Source organism: Canis lupus, chromosome 23 (genome assembly GCF_011100685.1).
Source record: "Canis lupus familiaris isolate Mischka breed German Shepherd chromosome 23, alternate assembly UU_Cfam_GSD_1.0, whole genome shotgun sequence".
NCBI lineage: Eukaryota > Metazoa > Chordata > Mammalia > Carnivora > Canidae > Canis > Canis lupus.
In genome coordinates, this window is record NC_049244.1 from 19912072 (window position 1) to 19933773 (window position 21702).

General features: G+C 39.2%; 1 protein-coding gene across 13 annotated transcripts in view; it reads left to right on the top strand.

Moving 5' to 3' along the window:
* Window positions 1-21702, top strand: part of THRB (thyroid hormone receptor beta) — a 371451-nt gene that overhangs the window by 295195 nt on the left and 54554 nt on the right. For 12 of the 13 annotated variants that reach the window (XM_038570696.1, XM_038570703.1, XM_038570693.1 and 9 more), the window contains one exon: window positions 4904-5164. The exons of the other annotated variant lie outside the window; for it this stretch is intronic. In XM_038570696.1, the coding sequence (XP_038426624.1) occupies window positions 4904-5164 (261 nt within the window). The remainder of the gene's footprint in view (window positions 1-4903; window positions 5165-21702) is intronic. 13 annotated transcript variants of the gene reach the window in all.

Below are 21702 nucleotides of genomic sequence, written 5' to 3' on the forward strand. Positions count from 1 at the left end.
TATGGAGTATTAAAAGCCAGGTATTAGCTGGGATCCATTGAAGAGCAAAGGATTCACACTTCATGTGAGTAATAAGGTATGATCATTTGTAGAATCCTCCTTTTAAAAAAGATGTATTTTGGGACACCTGGATGGCTCAGCAGTTGAGTGTCTGCCTTTGGCTCAGGACGTGATCCTGGAGTCTTGGGATCGAGTCCCACTTTGGGCTCCCTGCATGGAGCCTGCTTCTCCCTCTGCCTATGTCTCTGCCTCTCTCTCTGTGTCTCTCATGAAGGAATAAATAAAATCTTTTTTAAAAATAAAAATTCTAAAATCTTAAAAAACGTATTTCTATGACTGCACATTATGTCCAGAACAGCAGACTTTGTAGGTGAATGTTTATTTACACCCATACCCACAATCTACATAACACTCAGTTAATATCTGACATTTTTTTAGAGATTTTATTTATTTATTCATGAGAGACACAGAGAGAGGCAGAGACATAGGCAGAGGAAGAGGCAGGTTCCCTGTGGGGAAGCTGATGCAGGACTCGCTTCCAGCACCCCGGGATCACGACCTGGCCCAAAGGCAGATTCTCAACCACTGAGCCACCCAGGCACTCCAATATCTGACATTTTTATTGAAATACAGTTGACACACAATGTTACATTAGTTTCAGGTGTACAACATAGTGATTTGACAGATATGTGTGTTCTGCTCTGCTCACCACAACTATAGCTACTATCTGTCACCATACAATGCTATTGCAACACCATCGACTATATTCCCTATGCTGTACCTTTTTTCCCCGTGACTTATTCATTCCATAACCAGAAGCCTGTATCTCCCACTCGCCTTCAGCCATCTTACCCAACCCACACCCTCCTCTCTTCTGGTAACCATCAGTTTGCTCTCTGTATTTATGTGTCTCTTTTTTTGTTTGTTCATTCATTTCATTTTTTAGATTTTACACATAAGTGAAATCATATGGTATTTTTCTTTCTCAGTCTGACTTATTTCACTTAGCATAATGCCCTCTAGGTCCATCTGTGTTATTGCAAATGGCAAGCTCTCATCCCTTTTATGGCTGTGTAATATTCCCCTGTGTGTGTGTGTGTGTGTGTGTGTGTGTGTGTGTGTGTACACCACGTCTTTATTCATTCATCTATCAATGAACACTTAGGCTGCTTCCATATCTTGGCTATTGTAGGTAGTATATTGTCCATATATCTTTTCTAATAAGTGTTTGTGGTCTTTTTTTTAGTAAGTACCCAGTAAGGGAATTACTGGATCATATGATATTTCTATTTTTAATTTTTTGAAGAATCTACAACTGTTTTCCACAGTGGCTGCACCAATTCATATTCCCACTAGCAGTGCATGAGTGTTGCTTTTTCTTTGCATCCTCACCAACACCTTTTGTTTCTTGTGTTTTTTATTCAGCCATTCTGACAAGTGTGAGGTGATATCCCATTGTGGTTTTGATTTGCATTTCCCTGATGAATATGATGTTGAGCATCTTTTCGTAATATCTTACTTTTATTTTTTTAAGATTTATTTATTTATCCATGAAAGACGCAAAGAGAGAGAGAAGCAGAGACATAGGCAGAGGGAGAAGCAGGCTCCATGCAGAGAGCCTGATGCAGGACTCAATCCTAGATCCCGGGATCACAACCTGAGCCGAAGGCAGATGCTCAACCGCTGAGCCACCCAGGCGCCTTCATGTTATCTGACTTTTATATCTTCATACAGTTGATCCCAAAACATTGATGAATTGTTTAATTCTAAAGTAAATTTACTCCAAGGCTGGGTAACATTTGAGTCTAAGAAGGACACTATACCTTTACCTGAAACCTGCCAGTAATTTGTTTTCCTACCTTCAATTTTCTTAACCCTGTGGATCTCAGTCTCTCTTGGGTATCAGAATCATCTGGAGAACTTAGTAAATATACAAATGCCCTGACCCCATCCCACTTCCATAGGCCTGGTCTTCTGTGTTCTTTAGTAACAGTAGTACTCAGGTAATTGTCAATCACCAAAGTTTGGGAATCACTGACTTAATCTTTTGATATTGCAATCTCTCTACAAAGAAATACCTCATTGGTTTGAGTTTGGAGAGAACCAAAGAATACAAGCATTAGACATAGAAATAGCAGGATACCCTTGAAAACCAGTACTGCTAAGCAAAAACATGTGGAGGTAACTTACAGCTCTCACCAACAACAGCATTCTCAATAGGAAGAATTTAAGGAGCTCCGTATAGTGGGTATCTTATCCCTCCTTGGGAATGGAATAGGAATTGAATGTGACTCCCTGTTCTTGGAAGGATAAGAATCAAGAATCCTCATTAAATAAAATCCTTTTGAGCTTTCCCATGACCCAGCCAAGACTTCACAGTCCCCAGGTTTCCCAGCAGTGCCCCAACCAATAAACCTGCCAATTAAGCAACTGAATATCATTATCATGAATGGAATTACAGAGGGTAATTACGAGCCTGTAAATGCCTCCTTCATGAATGAAGCCCTTTCCTTAAACCATCTCAACTTCTTTTCTGAGGAAAATGGAAGGCAATCCTATCCCTTGCCTCACCCTAAACATAACCTCCCTTGCTTAGAAGAAATCTCTGCTTTTGGTGGCCCAGGGGACATGCTGAGCAAACTTTAATAGGCTGTGCTTTAAGGAGAAACGTCCCCTTGGGTAGAGTCCCTTTCCACAACTCTCATCCAAGCATGACCACTAGTTCCCTTTGCTGGGGAGCATTTACTATCCATTTTGGCGATACTTCTTAATTTCTTTTCAATCAGGGAAATTAATATCAAACATTAAGAATTTCTGCAGAAAAATCAAATGTTGGAGGCTCTACAAAATAGTGTGATTTTGTAATGTTACTTAAAATGGAGCTTTACAGGATACTATTTACTGAGGATTTAGAAAGTCCCTGAAAATATAGATATCATAGAAACATACATGGGTCAGAAAGCTTTTCATGTCTGTAGAAATCAAATGAATCTCTTTAGACCCAGAATTTACTCTTGCATTCTGTAGCTTTATATTTAGCTCATGAAAACTTCAAACCCTAATGTATAATAAACCTGAATGGATTCTACATAGATGTGTTTAATTTGAAGTGCAACACAATCTCCCAAGATTTGAATCTGTTGGGGTTTTTTTTAATGGATTTTTTTAATGGATATGGTGCCCATAACTGCACCAGTAGCTAGGTGTGGTTGAGACCAGAATTTTTGATTCACCATGCAGTGAATAATGCCATATAACCTCTGAAGAGAAAGAACTAGCATAGCCATTTGCATAGGGTGAATTTTGGGGGCTCTTCTCTGAATAAGATCAATTGTTGTATCCCAGAGCTGTCACATTATAGAATTTTTTGTATGGATTTATTACTTACTGTCCATGTTATTTCAAGCCACAGCATTTCCATTTACTGTGACAAAGAAATCATAGTTGATTATTACTTTGTAGTCATTGTTCACAGTCTCCTCCTGGAGTAGAAGGAGAGTATATGTGTATGAGAATTTCCACATGGTAACCTGAAGACTCATAAGGCAAATTCAACCTTCAAATGACTGAGAGTAGATCACACTTTTAGAGAAACCATCCTTAGCCAACACCAACTAAAGACAATGGTTATTTACAGAGGGTACTGATGAAAACATAAAGCATTTTGAGCCCTTGCATTAAGTAACTTAAAATTCATTTTAAATGTTGGAAAGGCAGCTTCAAATTCCCAATACTATGCACAGATCGGGATGGACTTGTCTCTCTAATATGGATATCTTTGCTCTTTTGCTAATTTCAGCAGAAAGGAAAATTCACAACTAAATTATAGTCTTTCAATCACTGTATATGATCACTTTAAAAGTAGAACTCTATTTATATTGTATTTTTCTCATTTTGACAGACAGTAGCCTAAGAATTTCTAGAAATATGGATGACCAGATGGATTATGTTTTTTAATGTATATGCGTATACAAATATATGCATTAGTCTGCTCATTTTTGCTCTCTACCTTATATCCATGTACAGTAAAGATAATTAAGGAAGTAAAGTTTGCCACCAGGGAAGGTTAGTGTAAGAAAGTTTGCATTATATTATTCCACTTTTTCCCATTTTCTAGAGGGTAGATGTGCAAGTCCTCATAAATTAAATAGAAAAAAACAACACATTATACATGAATAATTCACTGACTATATCTCATCCAAAGAGATTCGGAGCTTCTCATTCTATCATTAGGGCTGCTGATTTGCCCCACAACTAAAGCACTGTCTGCTTTCCTTCACTGGATCTCATTGCCAATTTGGAACTACATTCAAACCATTTACAAATTTCTTTTCGAAGATCCAGTCTCTTTTTGTCAGACTGTTAGGAGTAGAAGGTTGTGGGGAGGACTAAGTTGTCACTCCCTGAGGAACCACGTGAGCATGTCCCACTTAAGTAACAGGGTGCCCCTCAGGTCAGCCTGTGATAAAACCCAAGTCAAACAAGGCTGAATCCTGGATGTTTTATGTCCTAAGGATCTGAAAAGTGTTCACGACCAGCCCTGACCCCCAAGACCTCAAACGATCGTCTAAGCAGTAACATAAATTGGTGTAAACTTGCCTTTGGGCCATTGCTGTGGAAGCCCGGCTGGCGAAAGTACAGCCTCTCCATGGAGGAACTAATGTCTTTCTAGGCACTAAAAATAAGGGGGAATGTGTTGATTACTCCGACAGGCAATCCAACTGTGGTGGCTAAATGCCCAAGGCTGACAAATTCTGCATCTTATCACTGCCGTCAAGTGGAGGTGCATGTGAATACTGTCAGCCCCAAAGAATTGAGAAACAACTTGCCTTCCAAAAACTGCATCTCAACAGAATCTTGACAATGCCAACAGCTCGTCATCTCATGTTTTTCAACCCTCCAGAAAATGGCCTTCCAGCCTGGGACAAACCAAAGCACTGTCCAGACCAAGAACAAGACTGGAAGCTAGTAGGAATGTCTGAAGCCTGCCTACATAGGAAGAACCATGCGGAGAGGCGTAGCACGTTGAAAAATGAACAGTCGTCACCACATCTCATTCAGGCCACTTGGACTAGCTCGATATTCCATCTGGACCATGACGATGTGAACGATCAAAGTGTTCCAAGTGCCCAGACCTTCCAAACCGAAGAGAAGAAATGCAAAGGTAACCCGATTTTTATTAGACCATAATATCAAGTGTTTCAACCAGCAAAAAAAAAAAAAAAAAAAAAAAAGAAAGAGAAAAAGAAATCTCTATTGTAACTGTGTGCTCAGCTCCGTTTATTGCAATGTATGGTGTCCATGTGTTTTCCCCAACTGTTCCGTTGCAAGGTCTCTTTATCCCCGTGTCTTCTTTTGAACATAAATAAATGAGTCCCAAAGGGAAGCAGTTAATTTCAGTTTCGTGTTGCATTGGACACTCGGGGAGAAGACTTTTATTTCTCTAATTAGCAGAAGGGTTGTTGGTTTTGGCTTTAACTCTGTTTTTGAATCTGAGGAGAAACAGACACTGCTCTTGTTCTGTAACTACTTGCTTTGAAACCTGTGTGTGTGTGCGCGCACGCGTGTGTGTGCATTTATTTACTTTGAGATCCCAATTGTGCCGGTAGCTAATGGGATCTCAAAGACTACCTCTAACCCAAATAGACAATTCACATTCAAAAGAAAGGTTTTAAGTTGTTTTCTTTTACTCATTAAATCCTTGTGTCATCTTCCTGAAAGGCAAGATTATGGTGTTAGGAGGTTGTCACCTCGTAAAAAAAGTGTTAAACTGGTCTAAGTTCCTGATTGCATTAGATTTAACTGGTCTTTACCTCAGGTTGCCTCCACCCTGACAGATGTCTTTGTGCTGATCGCTTTATTGTCTTAGGGCTCCCCAAAATGTTTGCTTTGTAAATTCATTTGTGCTTTAAAATGTCCATGTTCATGAAACTTTCCATTCTTTTTCAATTTAGCATGTAGGGAAAAGAAGGTCTTTTTGGTTCTTCTTGAAAGATTTTGACTCTGATAAAGTTTTAAGTTGTGTCTTTGGAAATCTGGCAGTCACTCACCAAGATATATTACTGAAAGTTTGTAAAGACTCCTGTATATGAGCCATGAGAGACTTTTGCATACTGTTCTCACTTGAACGTAAACACGTTTATATTTATCCTGTCAGAAAAAGTGCTGGTCCTTTAGCTTTTCTGAAAACATATCAAAAGCTCCTTAGAACTGCCAATTGACCTGAGAAGTTGAGTGTATAGATTGTGTCAGTTGAAAATAGAATTATCTAAAAATAATAAAATAGCATGAGTTCTGATTTGAGTGCAGTCAAAACTATACATGTTCTCTTTGAGATTTGTGTTTGAACTGCCTCTCACCTTTATTATTTGGAAGATTTGAGAAATTGAAAAGATATTTAGAAAAAGAACAAAATAAGTTTTTTTAAAGTGTCCCCATATAAGTATGTTTGTGTGTGTGGTGTATATGTGTGCAAATTTGTTTGAGATATAATTGAGAGTTAGTCTTAGAATTTGTAACCAGATTGTATCTTCAGATTTTATGAGCTGGCATCAAAACCATGTCAGTCCTTGGTTTATAGTGAAATACCAACATGAAACTGTAGTGTCTTCATGATCTAAAAAACTCACAAACTAAATTTGATTCATTCACAGTTGGTACCCATGTTCATTCATTCATTCATAGGATCTGTCTATGTCTATCATTTACAAGAAATCTTGGCCTTGGGTACCCAGAGTTCCTAATCCTGTATACTTCTCACTTTGTTGTTATACCTTAAAAGCAAAAGGAAACAGTCTCTATTTGGACCCAAGACCCTGAATGTAGTACGGTAGTTAAAACCACAAATTTGGGCTAGAATCCTAATCCTTCCACTCTGTCCCTTGAGCAAACTTATGTGACTATTGATGGAATTAAATACGATAATATATTTAAGCATGCATTTAGCATAGTACCTGTCCTAAGTGCTCTCTAAATAGCAGCTATCATTATAACTGGGATCAGTATAATTAGCTATGCATCATTAAATCACATAAATTCCTGGTGCTGCACTGTGTGTCTGATAAGGAATGGAGAAGGAGATTAGGCCAGGTGAGTGCGAGGTAGGGCATGACATTTGAAGGGGGTGGGGATTAGAGTTGATAATCCATTCTGCGTTCATTAAGTTCTCCTTTGCTTAAAGTCAGAGAACTGTTCAATAAGGAAATATAATTAAATTATTATATTAAGGTCCTTCCTCAAGATTCTAGTATTAAAAGAAAAACAACTAAGGAAAACTCTTCAGTAGTTTCTAAGTAACCATCAGGGTTCATCTTGGCATGAATGGATGGCAGTGGCTTGGTTCAACATGAAAATGTCATGGGAAAGCCTAAGTTGTCATGGCCCATGAACCTTATGAACTGAATCTTACTCATTCACAATGGACACCTGTACTTAGTGAGGCACCAGGGAGGCCAGAGAAACAACTCAATTAGTCACTTTTTTCTTTTTCAAGTTGGTTCTTCTCCATCTGCTCTGCCTGTTTGCCACCCGTATAAAATCACTGTGAGGAGAGTTCCATTTTGATGCCCATTTATGCCAGGCATTTACTTCCTGGCTATCTCTGTCCAACGCCTAAGTATGCTTGATATCTCAGTCCTGGGCTGCCATCCATGCATGCACCCCATAAGTGTTTATTAAGTGCCTACCCTGTGCAGGATAACACCCTTGATGTCTAGCATGAAGCAATAGCATTAAGGCCAAAAGTACATCTAACTAGTCCCATTTCAAGGACCCCAATTGAATTGATAAGAACCAAATAGCCCTGAAGGATACAAAAAGTTAAGGATCTGCAGTGCCAGAACCAAAAGAACAAATTACTTTCTCAAAGTTCCACAGTGAGCCCATCTGTCAGGTCAGTCATCTAGCCAATCAGCACACCTCGAAGTGTGGTTTGTGGTTGGGGACCCTCCTACTAATTGCTATTATTCCTCTCTATTTTTTAAAAGATTTTATTTATTTATTTGATGGAGAGTGAGAGAACACAAGCAGGGGAAGTGGCAGGCAGAGGGAAAGAGAGAAGCAGGCTCCCCACAGAGCAGGGAGCCTGATAGGGGACTTGATCCCAGGACCCCGGGATCATGACCTGAGCCAAAGGCAGATGTTTAACCTACTGAGCCACCCAGATGCTCTGTTCCTCTTTATTGATGCAAATACAGAAACTAAGAGTAAGCTTTAAAAACTTTTATAGCAATTTGTCATTAACCACTGACATTCCCATGCATGATCAGTGGGCTCACCTCACTGAACAGGGTCTGGACCAGTCGAGAGTTGTCCCACTTGCCTGGTCAGTAATGCATGGCCAGAGCTATAAAAAAGTCTCATGCAAAAGAACCATGTACTACACTATAATGGACCAGATATGTTTTTAAATGGTCCTTCAGTTCAAACAATTTGAGAATCACTAATGTATGCTTTATAGAATTATTGTTTTCCTTCTGGCTTATTTTTGGTACAAATTTCATGTTTTGTTTTTCAGTCTGGGTCTGAAGACAGCTTTCATTTTAATCTGCATATACCTATATTTCTGTCTGCTATGGTCATTCTAAGGAAATTAACTGGGAGCACATTTATCTGGAATGAGAGCTCTGGAGACCTGACATTCTGCTGTAGAGCCCATAATTCCAGTCTGCTCGAGTTCTAGAGGCTGTTTCCAACCAGCATCAAATGACCCCAAGCCACTCTGCTATCTCTACACTACACCTCCCTGGAGTTTTTGTCACAATTTGAACTGATTGCTCAGGCACAAGGACCACATCCTACTCCTGCCTACCTCCTTCTCTCCCAGAGTCTGGGATGATGTATTTGGTGGTCTTCGAAGTGCACCAGCCAGTGGCACTAGCCTCATCGGGAGTTTGTTAGAAATGCAGATTCTCAGGCCTCACCTCAGACTGCTGAACTGGAAGCTTTGAAAAGTGGATCAAAATCTGTGTTTTTTAACCAGCCCACAGGAGGATTCTTAAAAACCTGAGTATCAGAAAATGCCTGAGACTGCACTTAAGCTCTTAGTGTAGGAAAGGGCCTGCCACCTAGTGGACACTCAGGGAATGTGCATTTTTCTTCCCTTCCTTGATTGCACCTGGAGAGTCCCCTAAGTCGCTGTTCTTGACTGGGCTTCCTTTAGGCCTGGTTTATCTTAATTGCCAACTGGATGTTCTATTTAATCACTCGGCTTGGTAACACATCCCTCTGGGACTTGAGCCCTTCAGAGAATCCCACTTTGTTTGGCTGGGGCCTTGATCCTCCTCTAAGTACTTAGAAGACTTCTTCATGCAGATCTCTCATGCCTTCCTGAACTTCTCTTTGGAACCACAGGGTCCCACCAGTTCCACAAGGATGGGTCCTAGTTAGATGTATGCACCCCTGTACCTGGATCTAACAGGGTCTGGACCCAGACAGTCAGACTCCATACTTGGATGTTTGTGCTCAATGTTAATCAGGGACCTTCTGATAGGCTGAAACCTAGTAGTAGAAAAAAACACAGGGACTGACCCATCTCCCTGGTTTGCATCAGAAAAAGATGGAGAGCAATCTAGTGATCTCACTGAATTTTCTCTGTAGATCAGTTCTATGTTTAATAGCAAGAGAACCGAGTCTTATATCCGAGGAAGGCAAGGAGAAAAAAAGTCTAAATAATTTTACTAAAGTTACTTTCTCGCATTGTAAAAGCCTTCCATGTTCATGTACAAAATGGAAAAGTTCCCGAAAGTTCAACAAAAAAATTTTTTAGAAATCATTTGTATTTCGATCATCCAAAGATAAGCAGTGTTAAAATCTTTACACTATTTCAGTCTTTTTTCTGTATGTATCTATTTTTTACAAACTTGGGATCATACTAGACGGACGTACCATTTTTTAACCAGCTTTTAATGCTTAATGACATATCATGAACATTTTCCTTTGTCATTAAGTATTCCTCTGAATCCTGACTTTTATTAGCTATAAATTATACTTGCTTATAGATATACCATAATTTATTAAGGCCAGTCCTCAAGATTTAGACAAGTTAAAGTAATTTTTAAAACAGTATCTTATGTCAGTAAAGGGGCAGACTATTAACTCATGCTCTTCATAAGGAGGAAAAAATGAATCAAATCAATGATGACAATTTTAAATGATATATAATTCTCATTTACCAAAATAACAAAGTGTTCTAAAAATGAGAGATGTAAAGCCAAGTCATTGTATGCATTATAATCCTTCAAGTTAGACATTCACATTTTCAACGGGTGATTGCTATCTTTGTCCTTAAGTAAAATACAAGGACATCTTCAGGTAAATGAGTATTTTAGAAGATGGAGAATTAAAAAGCTTGAGCCCTTCCACTAGTACCACCATCTGCTCCATCCATCTCAGCTCTCCACTCTGCCCCTACTCGCCATACATCAGGATGCGAGGTCCCAGCTGAGAGTGCCAGTGTGATTCATATACCTCAAGGGCACTCTTAGAATGTTAGCCATCAACATGAGAATAAGTGCTCTCCACTAGCTTCTGGTATCTGCAAGAGAGCTGTGAGATTTGATACTTCAAAGGCAGGAAAGAGCACCCCATAAGTAGAACAGGACAGAAAGAAATAGAGGGCAAGAAATGAAAGAAAAGCAATCAGCTGAAGTGGAAAGGAGGAAAACACTGGAAACAGGGCAATGGCAAAGGAGGCAAACATCAGAAAGTCAAGGCTCCTTTATCCAACTTCAGTTTTCACTGAGATGCAGCATGGAGCAGTAGATGGACCACAGGCTTTCCAAGGCCATTTTGGCAGTATCTATCACAACCGTAAATGAAGATATGCTTTGACCCAGCCGTCCTGCTTACAATACTCTGTTCCATAGAATACCCACAGGAATGAAGATCCGTGTTCACCTGTTTTCTTTGCACCTTTGTTTTTGTTACTGAAAACATAAAAACACTCCAAATATCTATCCATAGGAGAATGTTCAGATAAACGACAGCATATCTAAAGTATCCACTAAAAAAATACACAGGTTCTTAAAAAATAAACACCTCTTAAAAAGAGGTGCTTTTAGGGATGCCTGGGTGTCTCAGCGGTCAACTCAGGTCATGATCCTGGGGTCCTGGGATCAAGTCCTGCATCAGGCTCCCTGTGAGGAGCCTGCTTCTCCCTCTGCCTATGTCTCTACCTATCTTATGTGTGTGTGTGTGTGTGTGTCTCATGAGTAAATAAGTAAAATCTTTAAAAAAAAAAAAAAAAAGGCACTTTTAGGAACACAAAATAGAGAAGCCACCAGGCATTAAGTACAGTGGGCTTCCACTTACAGTTTCAAAAGTCTGTATCACTGCGGGTGCACAAATGTGCATAGACCAGAGGCCCTGGGTACAGGTCAATCCGTGACACTAGGTAGCTCAAAAATGAAAGAGCAGAGTAAAGGAGGAGATGCTAACTCTAACTCCAAATACAACTGCATGCAAGATTTTTTTTACAATAAGAATGCATTTATGAATACCCTGTGCAGTTTTCTTTAAAAGTTAAGTTCATATGCTTTATAGTCAGACATACTTAGGTGGCCTCCTTGTTCTTAAATATACCAACTCAGGGCAGATTTTTTTTAACCTCTCTGACCCTCTGTCCCCTTAATTTTAAATGGGGTCATGCTATCTGGCTTTCATCGTAGAGATGAAAGCTAATGTGTGTAAAGCACCCAGCATAGTGCCTGCCACTTAGTAGAGATGACAAGATAACTGTTTTGGGGATAGAAATATTCTCTTAGCCTCAGGCTCTGCTTCTCCATGTTTGCTGCCCTTCCTGGCCTTGAAATACATTCACAACCATATAAACATAAAGAGAAGCAAAACCAAACATCTACTACACACGCAGCTGTAGAGAGGCATAAACAATGGAAAGAAGAGTCCATAGAAACAACCAAGATAATTTTCAAACCCTTTTGATAATTAAAAATGTAAATAAGAAACCAAGAAAAGTATGAAGAAGCTGAACTGGAATTCAAACTCTGGCAGTCCAGCTCCAACACTAGAGCTCTGTATTATTATACTTTCTTTTTTTAAGATTATATTTATTTATTTATTCATGAGAGACACAGAGAGAGAGAGGCAGAGACATAGGCAGAAGGAAAAGCAGGCTCCACATGGGGAGCCCAATTCAGGACTCGATCCCTCAACCACTGAGCGTCCCTATCATTATACTTTCTTATGACACAAAAAGGCAAGGGAATTCCAGGCACCCCATGGAAGGAATCTAAGGCACAGGGAAAGCACTGGTCTACAACACAGAAGAAGGTGCAATGCAGTCAGACCTGGTGTGACAGGAGGCGTGGTCTTCAGCACCTACCTAGTCATAAGGTCCAAGGTCAAATTCTGGTGCTGCTCTAACAGCCACCCAGCTTTGAGCAAGTCTCTTAGCCTGTCTGAGCCTCAGTTTCCTCATCTGTAAAATGGGAATCCTCTCTCACTGAATTGTGGAATTCTGTGTGTGTTATTTTTACAATGAAGCTTTGAAAGAAGAGAAGCAGACTGGATGTTAGGGTTATAGAAGGCCCATGTGAAAATAACCACTAAGTAGATAATGACAGGATTGACGTTTCTAAAGCTCAGAAAATAAATAAATAAATAAATAAATAAATAAATGAATGAATAAATACGCAAGCAAGCAAGCTCAGAATATTACAGATGCAGGGGGAATAGTTACAACAACCAAATACCTTGATACTTCCAACAGGTAGTTTTCAGACAAAATAGGGTACGATGTGGGTGGTTAACCTGTAGAATTTGGCAATGAAGTTGAAAGGTACTGTTGGGAGAGTCAGCCTTACAGAGATATCAGAAGTAACCACTGGAATTCAAAGCCTTTCCTTTCCTCAGACATCCCCCACAGGTTGTCATGAATTCTCTGTGGCCCTTTAAAATGCAAACCTCCTAGCTGGATATCTTATCAAGTCACTAGTGTCTCCGAGTGGATGGATTGGGTCAGATTCCTTTCTCCCTTGACAAGGTCCTGTAATGCCAATAGAAGAAATGGACTGGAAGGAGCCATGAAGGGGTGAGAATAGCAAGGAATGGATGAGAGAGAGAGAAAATAAGGAGCAGGACTGCCACATGCCACTGTGCATGCTGTCAGTTGTGTGCTGGGCAGTAGGAGCAGCATTAACCCACCGTGAAGTCTGTGACACAGTGTTCTAAAGACAAATGTCACCTTGCCAAGAAAGACTACTGAACACAGAGGTTCCAGCCAAATTTGGATAATGTGTGAATGACATGTTGATCTGGGGCTACGGAGACATTCCAAGATTGTTAACACTGTAATATATAAATGAAATCTTGCTAAAATAGTAGAATTTAAATGTTCTCACCAAAGATATATATATGTATGTATACATTGTATATATTTATACATATATAATATTATATACATTTACATACAATTGTAGATATAAAATACCTGAGGTGATGGATGTGTTAATTACTCAGAGGGGAGAAATCCTGTCACAGTGTATGTGTACATCAAATCACCACAATGTACATTTTAGATGTCTTACAATTTTATTTGTCAAATATACCTCAATAAAGCTGGAGGGGGGATCCCTGGGTGGCTCAGCGGTTTCGCGCCTGCCTTTGGCCCAGGGCGCTATCCTGGAGTCCCAGGATCGAGTCCCGCATCGGGACTCCCGGCATGGAGCCTGATTCTCCCTCTGCCTGTGTCTCTGCCTCTCTCTCTCTATGTCTATCATAAATAAATAAAAGTAAATCTTTAAAAATAAAATAAAATAAAGCTGGAGGAAGGGGGGAAAGTACTTCAAGAATTCTCAAATTACATAGGTGGCCTGCTGCATTAAATCTTAGGAATGCTCCCCAGTACTTGGTAGGAACATAGGGAATATTGAGAATAGAAGACTATGGCTGGGCTCTTAAGTCTGACATTTACCAAGTATTTAACCTTGGATAAATCACTAATTCTCTCCAGCAAAGAATGTATTCAGAGATTAATTGTCCATAAAGAAACCAAGGATATTAATCTACAATCCATTTTAAAGTACCTCTCTAATACGATAACCATATTTCCCCCTTGTGGGGAAAACAGGACAAAATATATTAAGTTAGAACTGATCCCCCAAACCTAAACTGTGATTATCAGGAAAACATAGCAACTCCCAGATAAATTGGGCAATCGGTTACTTTTCACCATCTTTTTCAGTGGTCTTATCTCTCTTGTTGGACAGCTTCCCCCAGGAACAGAAGACTTCAGACTAGGCAGACACCCATTCTCGATTCCCCAGTAAGTCGGGGCTTCTAAAACCCCTGTCAGCTTCTGGAAACATACTCATGCTCCATAATAAACTTATTCCTCTGAAAGTGTTGGTGACCAGTATATCCGTACCTCTCCAGGACAGAGGCTTTGGGTTTGAGTACCTCTGGAGGTACAGAGACTGCATACCAAGGGTAAGCCTGCATAATAGTGACACTGCAGACAAAATAGGCAAGTATCCTGGGAAGCCATTTCACCTGTATGTATGACCTATATTGACACAGGGATGGTTTCTCTCTGTTGTTAGACTACTCTGTAGCTGATGCTAATATGAACTATTTTTAGAGATCAATTTTTCATGTCCTGGGACAATTCAGCCATTTTGATTTGGACTGAAATAAATATGATCCCACTTCTCTATCCACACTGCAAAGATACCAGAAATCCAAAATCAACTGAGCTTTGGAAATAAGAGTCAGAAATCCTCCATGGCCCAAAGCCATCCTCCGTGGCATTGACCTGAAACAGAATTATTATCTTTGGCGAATCTCTATCGCCATGATATTTTCCAGTATTGACTTATACAAGAGACTTGACTTTACTAACTTTACTGCTTCTTAAAACAGAAAACTGTATTGCAAATATGACTATTTAATTCAATTGTGAATTTACTTGGCATTTGAGTTAGAATACCATGTGGGGGCAATATTTGGTGAGTAGCAAATTTTACCCCAACTACTCATAGCTGCCCCATAATGTGCAGCTTATAGAGGCCATACTGTCATAAGCCCAGCGTCACAACTAATGAAAAGATACTTATTTTGCTCTTTGTTTGCCTAGACCAGGGAAGAACTTCTTATAATAAGCTTAAGATATAAAACTAAAGGTCAAAAATGTGTAAGTAAAAGAAGCTCCTGCCCTTTAAGGGAAAAAAAAATACATGTTAATTTTTGCAGGAGTTTCAATTGAATGGTTTCCAAGGAAACAGGTATCTGCAATGGGTTCATCTCATTTAATATTTATGGCCAAACATAGGGCATAGTGCTTTCTTATTATCCGTTTCTGGTTACACATGATAGGCTCATTCTTAACTTTCCTATGAAGTGATCATTCTATGTTTGAGTCTTATTTCTTCCCCAAACAAAGGAAACAAATGTGTACTCTATGATTAAAAAAAGTTTTGTAATATCAAGGATAGAAGCCTGGTGATCACCACTAAAAGGAAAAAAAAATAACACTAATCAATCTGACACGCTTTTCCTAGATGAATTGAGGGGGTTTGGTTTTGTTTGTTGTTTTATTGCAAATTTGCTTGCTTTTTTAGCTGGTTTCTGCTTTTAAGAGTTGAACTGGAAAAAACGAAATGCATAGAAAAGGACCATCTTCAAGTTTGAGTGAGTTGTGTGTTTTCTTGCTCTGCTATAGCAAACCTATATTTCAATTTTATATGTGATTTTAAAGTACTCTTCACTCTCCCAGGTAGTTGGTTTAATACAGAGAACTTCCACATCCCCTTCATCTGGACTCATCAGTTGTTTGCCACATTCACCTTATCACAATATATGTGAGTGTATGTATGCATCTGTTTGTATATACACACGTTATTATTTTTCAGAATCATGTAAGAATAAGTCACAAACATCATACCCCTTGAACTCTAAATACTTCAGAGTGTCCCCTAAAGTCAAAGAAATTCTCTTAGAAAACTATGATACAATTCTCAAAATGAGAAAGTTTAACATTGGTGCCTACTATTACCTAACCTATAGGCTTTATGTAAATTTAACAAATTGTCCCCTGTTTGGGAGGGGAGGTAGAGGTTGAGACCGGGGCCGGAGAAAAGATGGTCTCTGGAGGCTTCCAACAGGGCCACCACCACTTGTTCCTTTTGCCAGTTCTGTTTCTGGTCCAGGACTTAGGCTAGGATTATGTATTTTGTCTAGCTTTTATGTCTCTTTTGCCTGCTTTAATTTGTAACAGTTTCATGATCTTTCTGTTTTTCATGACACTGACATGTTTGAAGAATGCAGGCCTATGATTTTGTAGAACATTCCTCAGTTTGGGTTTGACTGATGTTTCCTCATGATGAGGATCAGATTATGCATTTTTGCAAAAATGCTGGAAAAAAAATTGTATCCCATGATGTTTATTCCTATAAAAGTTTAAGTGTGTGATTCAGAAATGGTTTCCAATCTTCCAAACCACCTACATGTTCATGTGAGGAGGTTTGTGTCATTATTGATGGGCTTGTTCATTATCTCATGGGATTGGAAGAACGTATCTTTTTAAGAAGCCCTCTTATTAAGCATCCATTCAATAGTCTGAGGATCAATGTCTCAAGAGTCAAAGCTATTTGTTTCTCTATCACCTATGATATTTTTAAGGCTGGAAGGATAGTATGATACCTCCCTGGGAGACATGTTTCTTTGTAGGAGGAACAGAAAACAGATTCTCTGGGGTCTGAAGATCTGTGAGGATAACATGTAGATGCTCCCTCTTTATTCACCTTCTCATGCTTTAATTGGATCTTCTTTTCTTTCCACCATCCAGTCCTCTTAAATGACAAAACAACTAAGATCAAAATGTATCTTAGGTTAATCTTGGTATCAACTATGTATCTTTTTAGATTATTTTGACATTTGAAGTAAAATGAAGATCAGTTCACCATTTATAGATGTGGTTCTCAGGATACCAACACGAAGTAGATCCAGCTTTTGACTACTTCTTTACAGATGCTCTTTTATTCACCTCTTCCTTGAAGATCCAATCCAAATATCACTTCCTCTTTACTTGTTACTCCCCTCCCCCACTGCCCACCCCCCCCACCACCCCCCAGAATGAATCATTTCTTTCCTTAAGCTGTCTTGGAATGTTACTATACTAAAGTACTTATTGTGCGGAGCCTTACTTGCTACAGCTTCTGAACATGCTTGAGTAATTTACCAGATTGAGATCATCTTGATTTATACCAAAAATGTTCATAAGTGTATTCTGTGCACCCAGGCTGCAGTGTGTGTTGTGAATAAAAAGTTCAGTGAGACTGCTTCCAGTATGGGGTTTCCAGATAAGACATGTTGGATGAACTTTGGGTCTAGACTTGAAATGAGCATCAACTCTGTTGACAATCAAGCAATAATTCTATTAGCTGACTGACATTTGTCTTAGTGAAGAATAATAAAGAATTTAACCTATGCTGTTTCAGAAATAATAATTCCACTTCACTCAATATTCAGTTAACACATGGAGTATTTGGTGCATCAGATACTGCCTTCTGCTTGTTGATATGTCTTGCTTGTTGCAAATTTTAGAGAAAGGCCATGTCTTCCTCCTGTATGTGGTATTGATACATGAACAACATGAACTTTGAAATGTTTTTTATTTTGATAATCGGTTTTAATTGGCTCAAGCTATTTGTAACCACACATCTATTTTCATAAAGCCTTATTAAGATATAATTTACATACCATAAAATTCCTCTGTTTTAAGTGTACAGTTCCATAATTGTTAGTATATTTACAGAGTTTTGCAATCATCACCACAATCTTATTTTAGAACATTTCCATCACCCCAAAGAAACTTTCAGCTGGTTTACAGTTACTCCTCATTACTGTACTCAGTCCCTGGCAACCACTCATCTACTTTCCCTACAGATGTGCCTTCACTGCCCTGCACAAAAATGGAATCATAGAGGAGGACTGGCATCCTTCTCTTAGCATATTGTTTTTGAGGTTCATCCACATCGCAGCATGTATCATAACTTTGTTTGAACTTTTTACCTTTAATTATTCTTCATAACATTTTTAAGTATGAATATAAGAAAGAAGCTTTTAATGAACAAAGAATAAATCTTTTGAAAACTACGTGAATTGCAACAGAGCCTAGATTTTGCAGTAGTTGTTCTTAAAAATGAAAAACAAAGTAAATGCAGATGACTCAATCATTCATTCATTATTCCTATTATTAGGGAAATCGGTTTTAAAATTAATAACTCTGACATGTTATTCTGGAATAAAGAAAGTATATTCCAGCTGTTAAATGTCAAAACCATTCCACTCAAATAACCACTCAACTTTTCAAATCAAGGCCATCAGTGTGAACTACAATGAAATAATCACCTTAACACATTAAAGTAAGTTGAAATGGGTCTACTTGCTTTCATTAATTAAAAAAAGTACATAAAATGAGTGGCTATATGCTATTCACACAAAGCATAAGTGATATTCATAAAAACGTGTAATATTGAAGAGGTTTTTTTCTAGAGACAGAGGGAAATATTTTAATCAAAATAAATATATAAAGAGGCATTACATTAAACTCATCTTTGGAAAAACAAATAAATCATTAATAACCTTGAATTTGTGTTGAATCCTATAATTAGTGGCCCAGAACTTTCGAAATATCAAAATAATTTTCTCTTAGAAAAGCAGTGTGGGGAAATGTGACAAGCAAGTTCTAGAATAGCAAATCAAGAGCCAAAATCTCTATACTAACATCTCTTGGCAGTTACAGAAGGGTGAGAACACCAACCCCTCAGTCTCCACTCTGTAAAATGAATGGAAGTATCTTCACCACCAGTCGTACTGTTTTGTTATAACATGCAGTAGACCTCGTCATTATTATTTAGCCAGTGTTCCAATTAAAGTTTTACCAAACTGAAACTTTATTGTATGTTTTCTAGATGATGGTGCAAGCTTCATCAGACTGTATCAGCCATTAAAGGTTTGCTTTTGAATCAGATGTTCATTCTTGGGAAGGAGCAAACATTCCATTGTTGGCTTTGCAAGGAGAAGAATTCAATGCTCATAACATTGCTCTAAAATATATTTCAAAAGCCTTACTTCTCTTTCAACCACCAGCCTTAAGGGTGCTAGTCTGTTTTTACATCTGTATATACATTTTTCATTTGGTCTAGATCTTGATTCTCAAACTTTAGCTTGCATCAGAATCCCCGAGAGTACATGTCCCCACACGCACTGGGGGTGCAGCCTCACCCCACAGAGTCTGATTCAGTGGGTCTGGGGTGGGGCTGGAGAATTTGCATTTGTAAGTAGTTCCAGAAGATGCAAATGCTGCTGGTTCAGGAACCACACTTTTAGAACCGCTGACCTATGTGGAGTCTATTTTACAATCTTTGTGGAGCTACCAAGGCCTGTTTTCTTTAACCCACTTATTCTATAAATTGATGTATTCCATCTAGAAGAAAGCTATTGTACCTGGGTCTGTGGTGTCTTTTGCATGTATGTGCTAGGGCAGCCATTCCACCTTAATAAAATAAAACACAACCACCAGACCTTAGGCCTGGAAAGAGTGGCCAAGTGGAGGAAGCCACCAGGACTGTGCTGTGAGAACCTCCTCTTGGACAGCTCTCAGTTCAGTTACTGGGGCTGCTTCCAATGTCTTGGGTCCTGGGAGTGACTTGTTCGCACTTCAGTATTCTCATCAGGGCCCTTTCTTTCCCAGTAGACCAGATGGCAATCCCTTCCCCTCACACTAGTAACCCATGTTGTCACCTTTTCAAGCTCATTTTTGGAAAAACAAGTTCTGTTTGGTGATGGATTGCGAACAAAAGCCTAAGCCTCCCCTCTCTCTCCTTTCACAGAGCTGTAACAGGCTGGCATCATCAAAAAGCTTTTATCAAATACTAAAGGAGAAAAAAGCAAATTAGAAACAAAGTCAGAGTACAAGTTGTTTTAAAATAGGAGGGCTTTAAGTTTCTATTCCTACCAAACAGACTCAGTCGCAGAGTCCAGGGACCCCAGTCTTGTGTGGCCACCTGGGATTTGTACTACTACCTCGTGTCTGGCCTGCCTCTTCTGGCCAGTAGCTTTCCTCCTTGGTAAAGACCAAAAATGGGACACTCCCCTTGGCAGCTCCCCAGATCCCTGCTCTCTGCCCTTGGTGTGTAATCTGAGAACACTACTCTTCCAGGTGAGATATCCCTACAAATGGCCTTACCTCCAGCAATATATTCATAGAACAGAATCTGTGTTTCTGAAAGTGTGTTTCATGAAACAGTTGTAACAGATGTTATAAGACATGCAGTGTTCTATGATCAGATGTGTTTTGGAAATGCTGAGTCACTTGAAGTTTGACAGTTTTCATTTGTGATTCTTTCAGAGAGGGATCTACAGTGCATATTTCCCAAACTTATTTGACCATAGAACCTTTTTTTATTGCTTTTTCTTCAAAGCATCTCTTGGGACTGGTATTGTGGACTGCTATGGAAACATCACCTGAATGTTAATCTCAGGGTATGTTGTCCACTTAATGAGGATCACACAATCGAAATAATCAAGGGGAGACTGACTCATGCTAATTAATGCACCTGGGACTGAGGAAGTAAAAAGTTCCAAAATGGTTTGAGTGGTACATGATCTCATTGACTCAAGGTCTTATATTATTCTTAAGGGGAGTGTCAAATCCCAAGCCTGGACCAAATCCCCGTAATTCTCTCCCTTCCTCTAATGCAGTATAGATTTTAGAGGAAGAACCAATGAACTTACTCCTAGGTTGGAGGTAGACAGTGAGGGTAAGTAGGCAGTCCAGGAGACGCCAAGGCTTTGTGCTTAAACCCCCAGGTGGATGCTGGTACCTAGATGGGAAGACAGTAGGAAGAACAAGTTTTAGAAAGCATGAAGTTGGAGGTGTCTATTGGTGTGCCAGTGGACTTGTCAGGTTGACAGCTGGACAGGAGATTCTGGTTTTGGAGGAAACATCTGGGATGGATGCATTTGGATGTCATTTACCTATTTATTGAAAGCCATTAGACTGGATGAGATCACCTACAACAGATGCTGGCAAACTTCTTCTCTAAAGTGCCACATACTAAATATTTTCAGCAAGCCATATGGTCTATTACAATTACTCAACTCTGCCATTGTAGCACAGAGTACATATAGAAGCAGCCATAGACAATACGTAAATGAATGAGCATGACTGTATTTCAATAAAACTTTATTTACAAAATAGGTAGTGGCCCATGTTTGGCCTGTCAGCCAAAGCTTGCTGACTCCTAACCTAGAGTGAAAATGCAGACCCAAAAAGAAAGTCCAAGACAAAGCCTAAGGCACTTCAATAAAATTATTATATACACATAATTATATCACTTATATGCCAGTCACTTTTCTAAATGCTTTACTTATATTGACTCACTTCATCTTCACAACAACTGATGAATTGGGTACCATTATCATATTTTACAAAGGAGAAAGCAGTTACCTAAATGAAAAGTTTATTTTTCTCTCTTGAAAAAAAAAAGTGTAGGAGCACCTGGGTTCTCAGTCCATTAAGTGTCTGCTTATAGCTTAGGTCATGATCTCAAGGTCTGGGGATCAAGCCACGTGACAGGCTCTACGCTCAGCCAGGAGGCTGCTGCTCCCTATCCTTCTGCCCCTCCCCCCATTCATGTTCTCTCTTGCTCTCTCTCTCTTTCTCAAATAAATTTTAAAAAC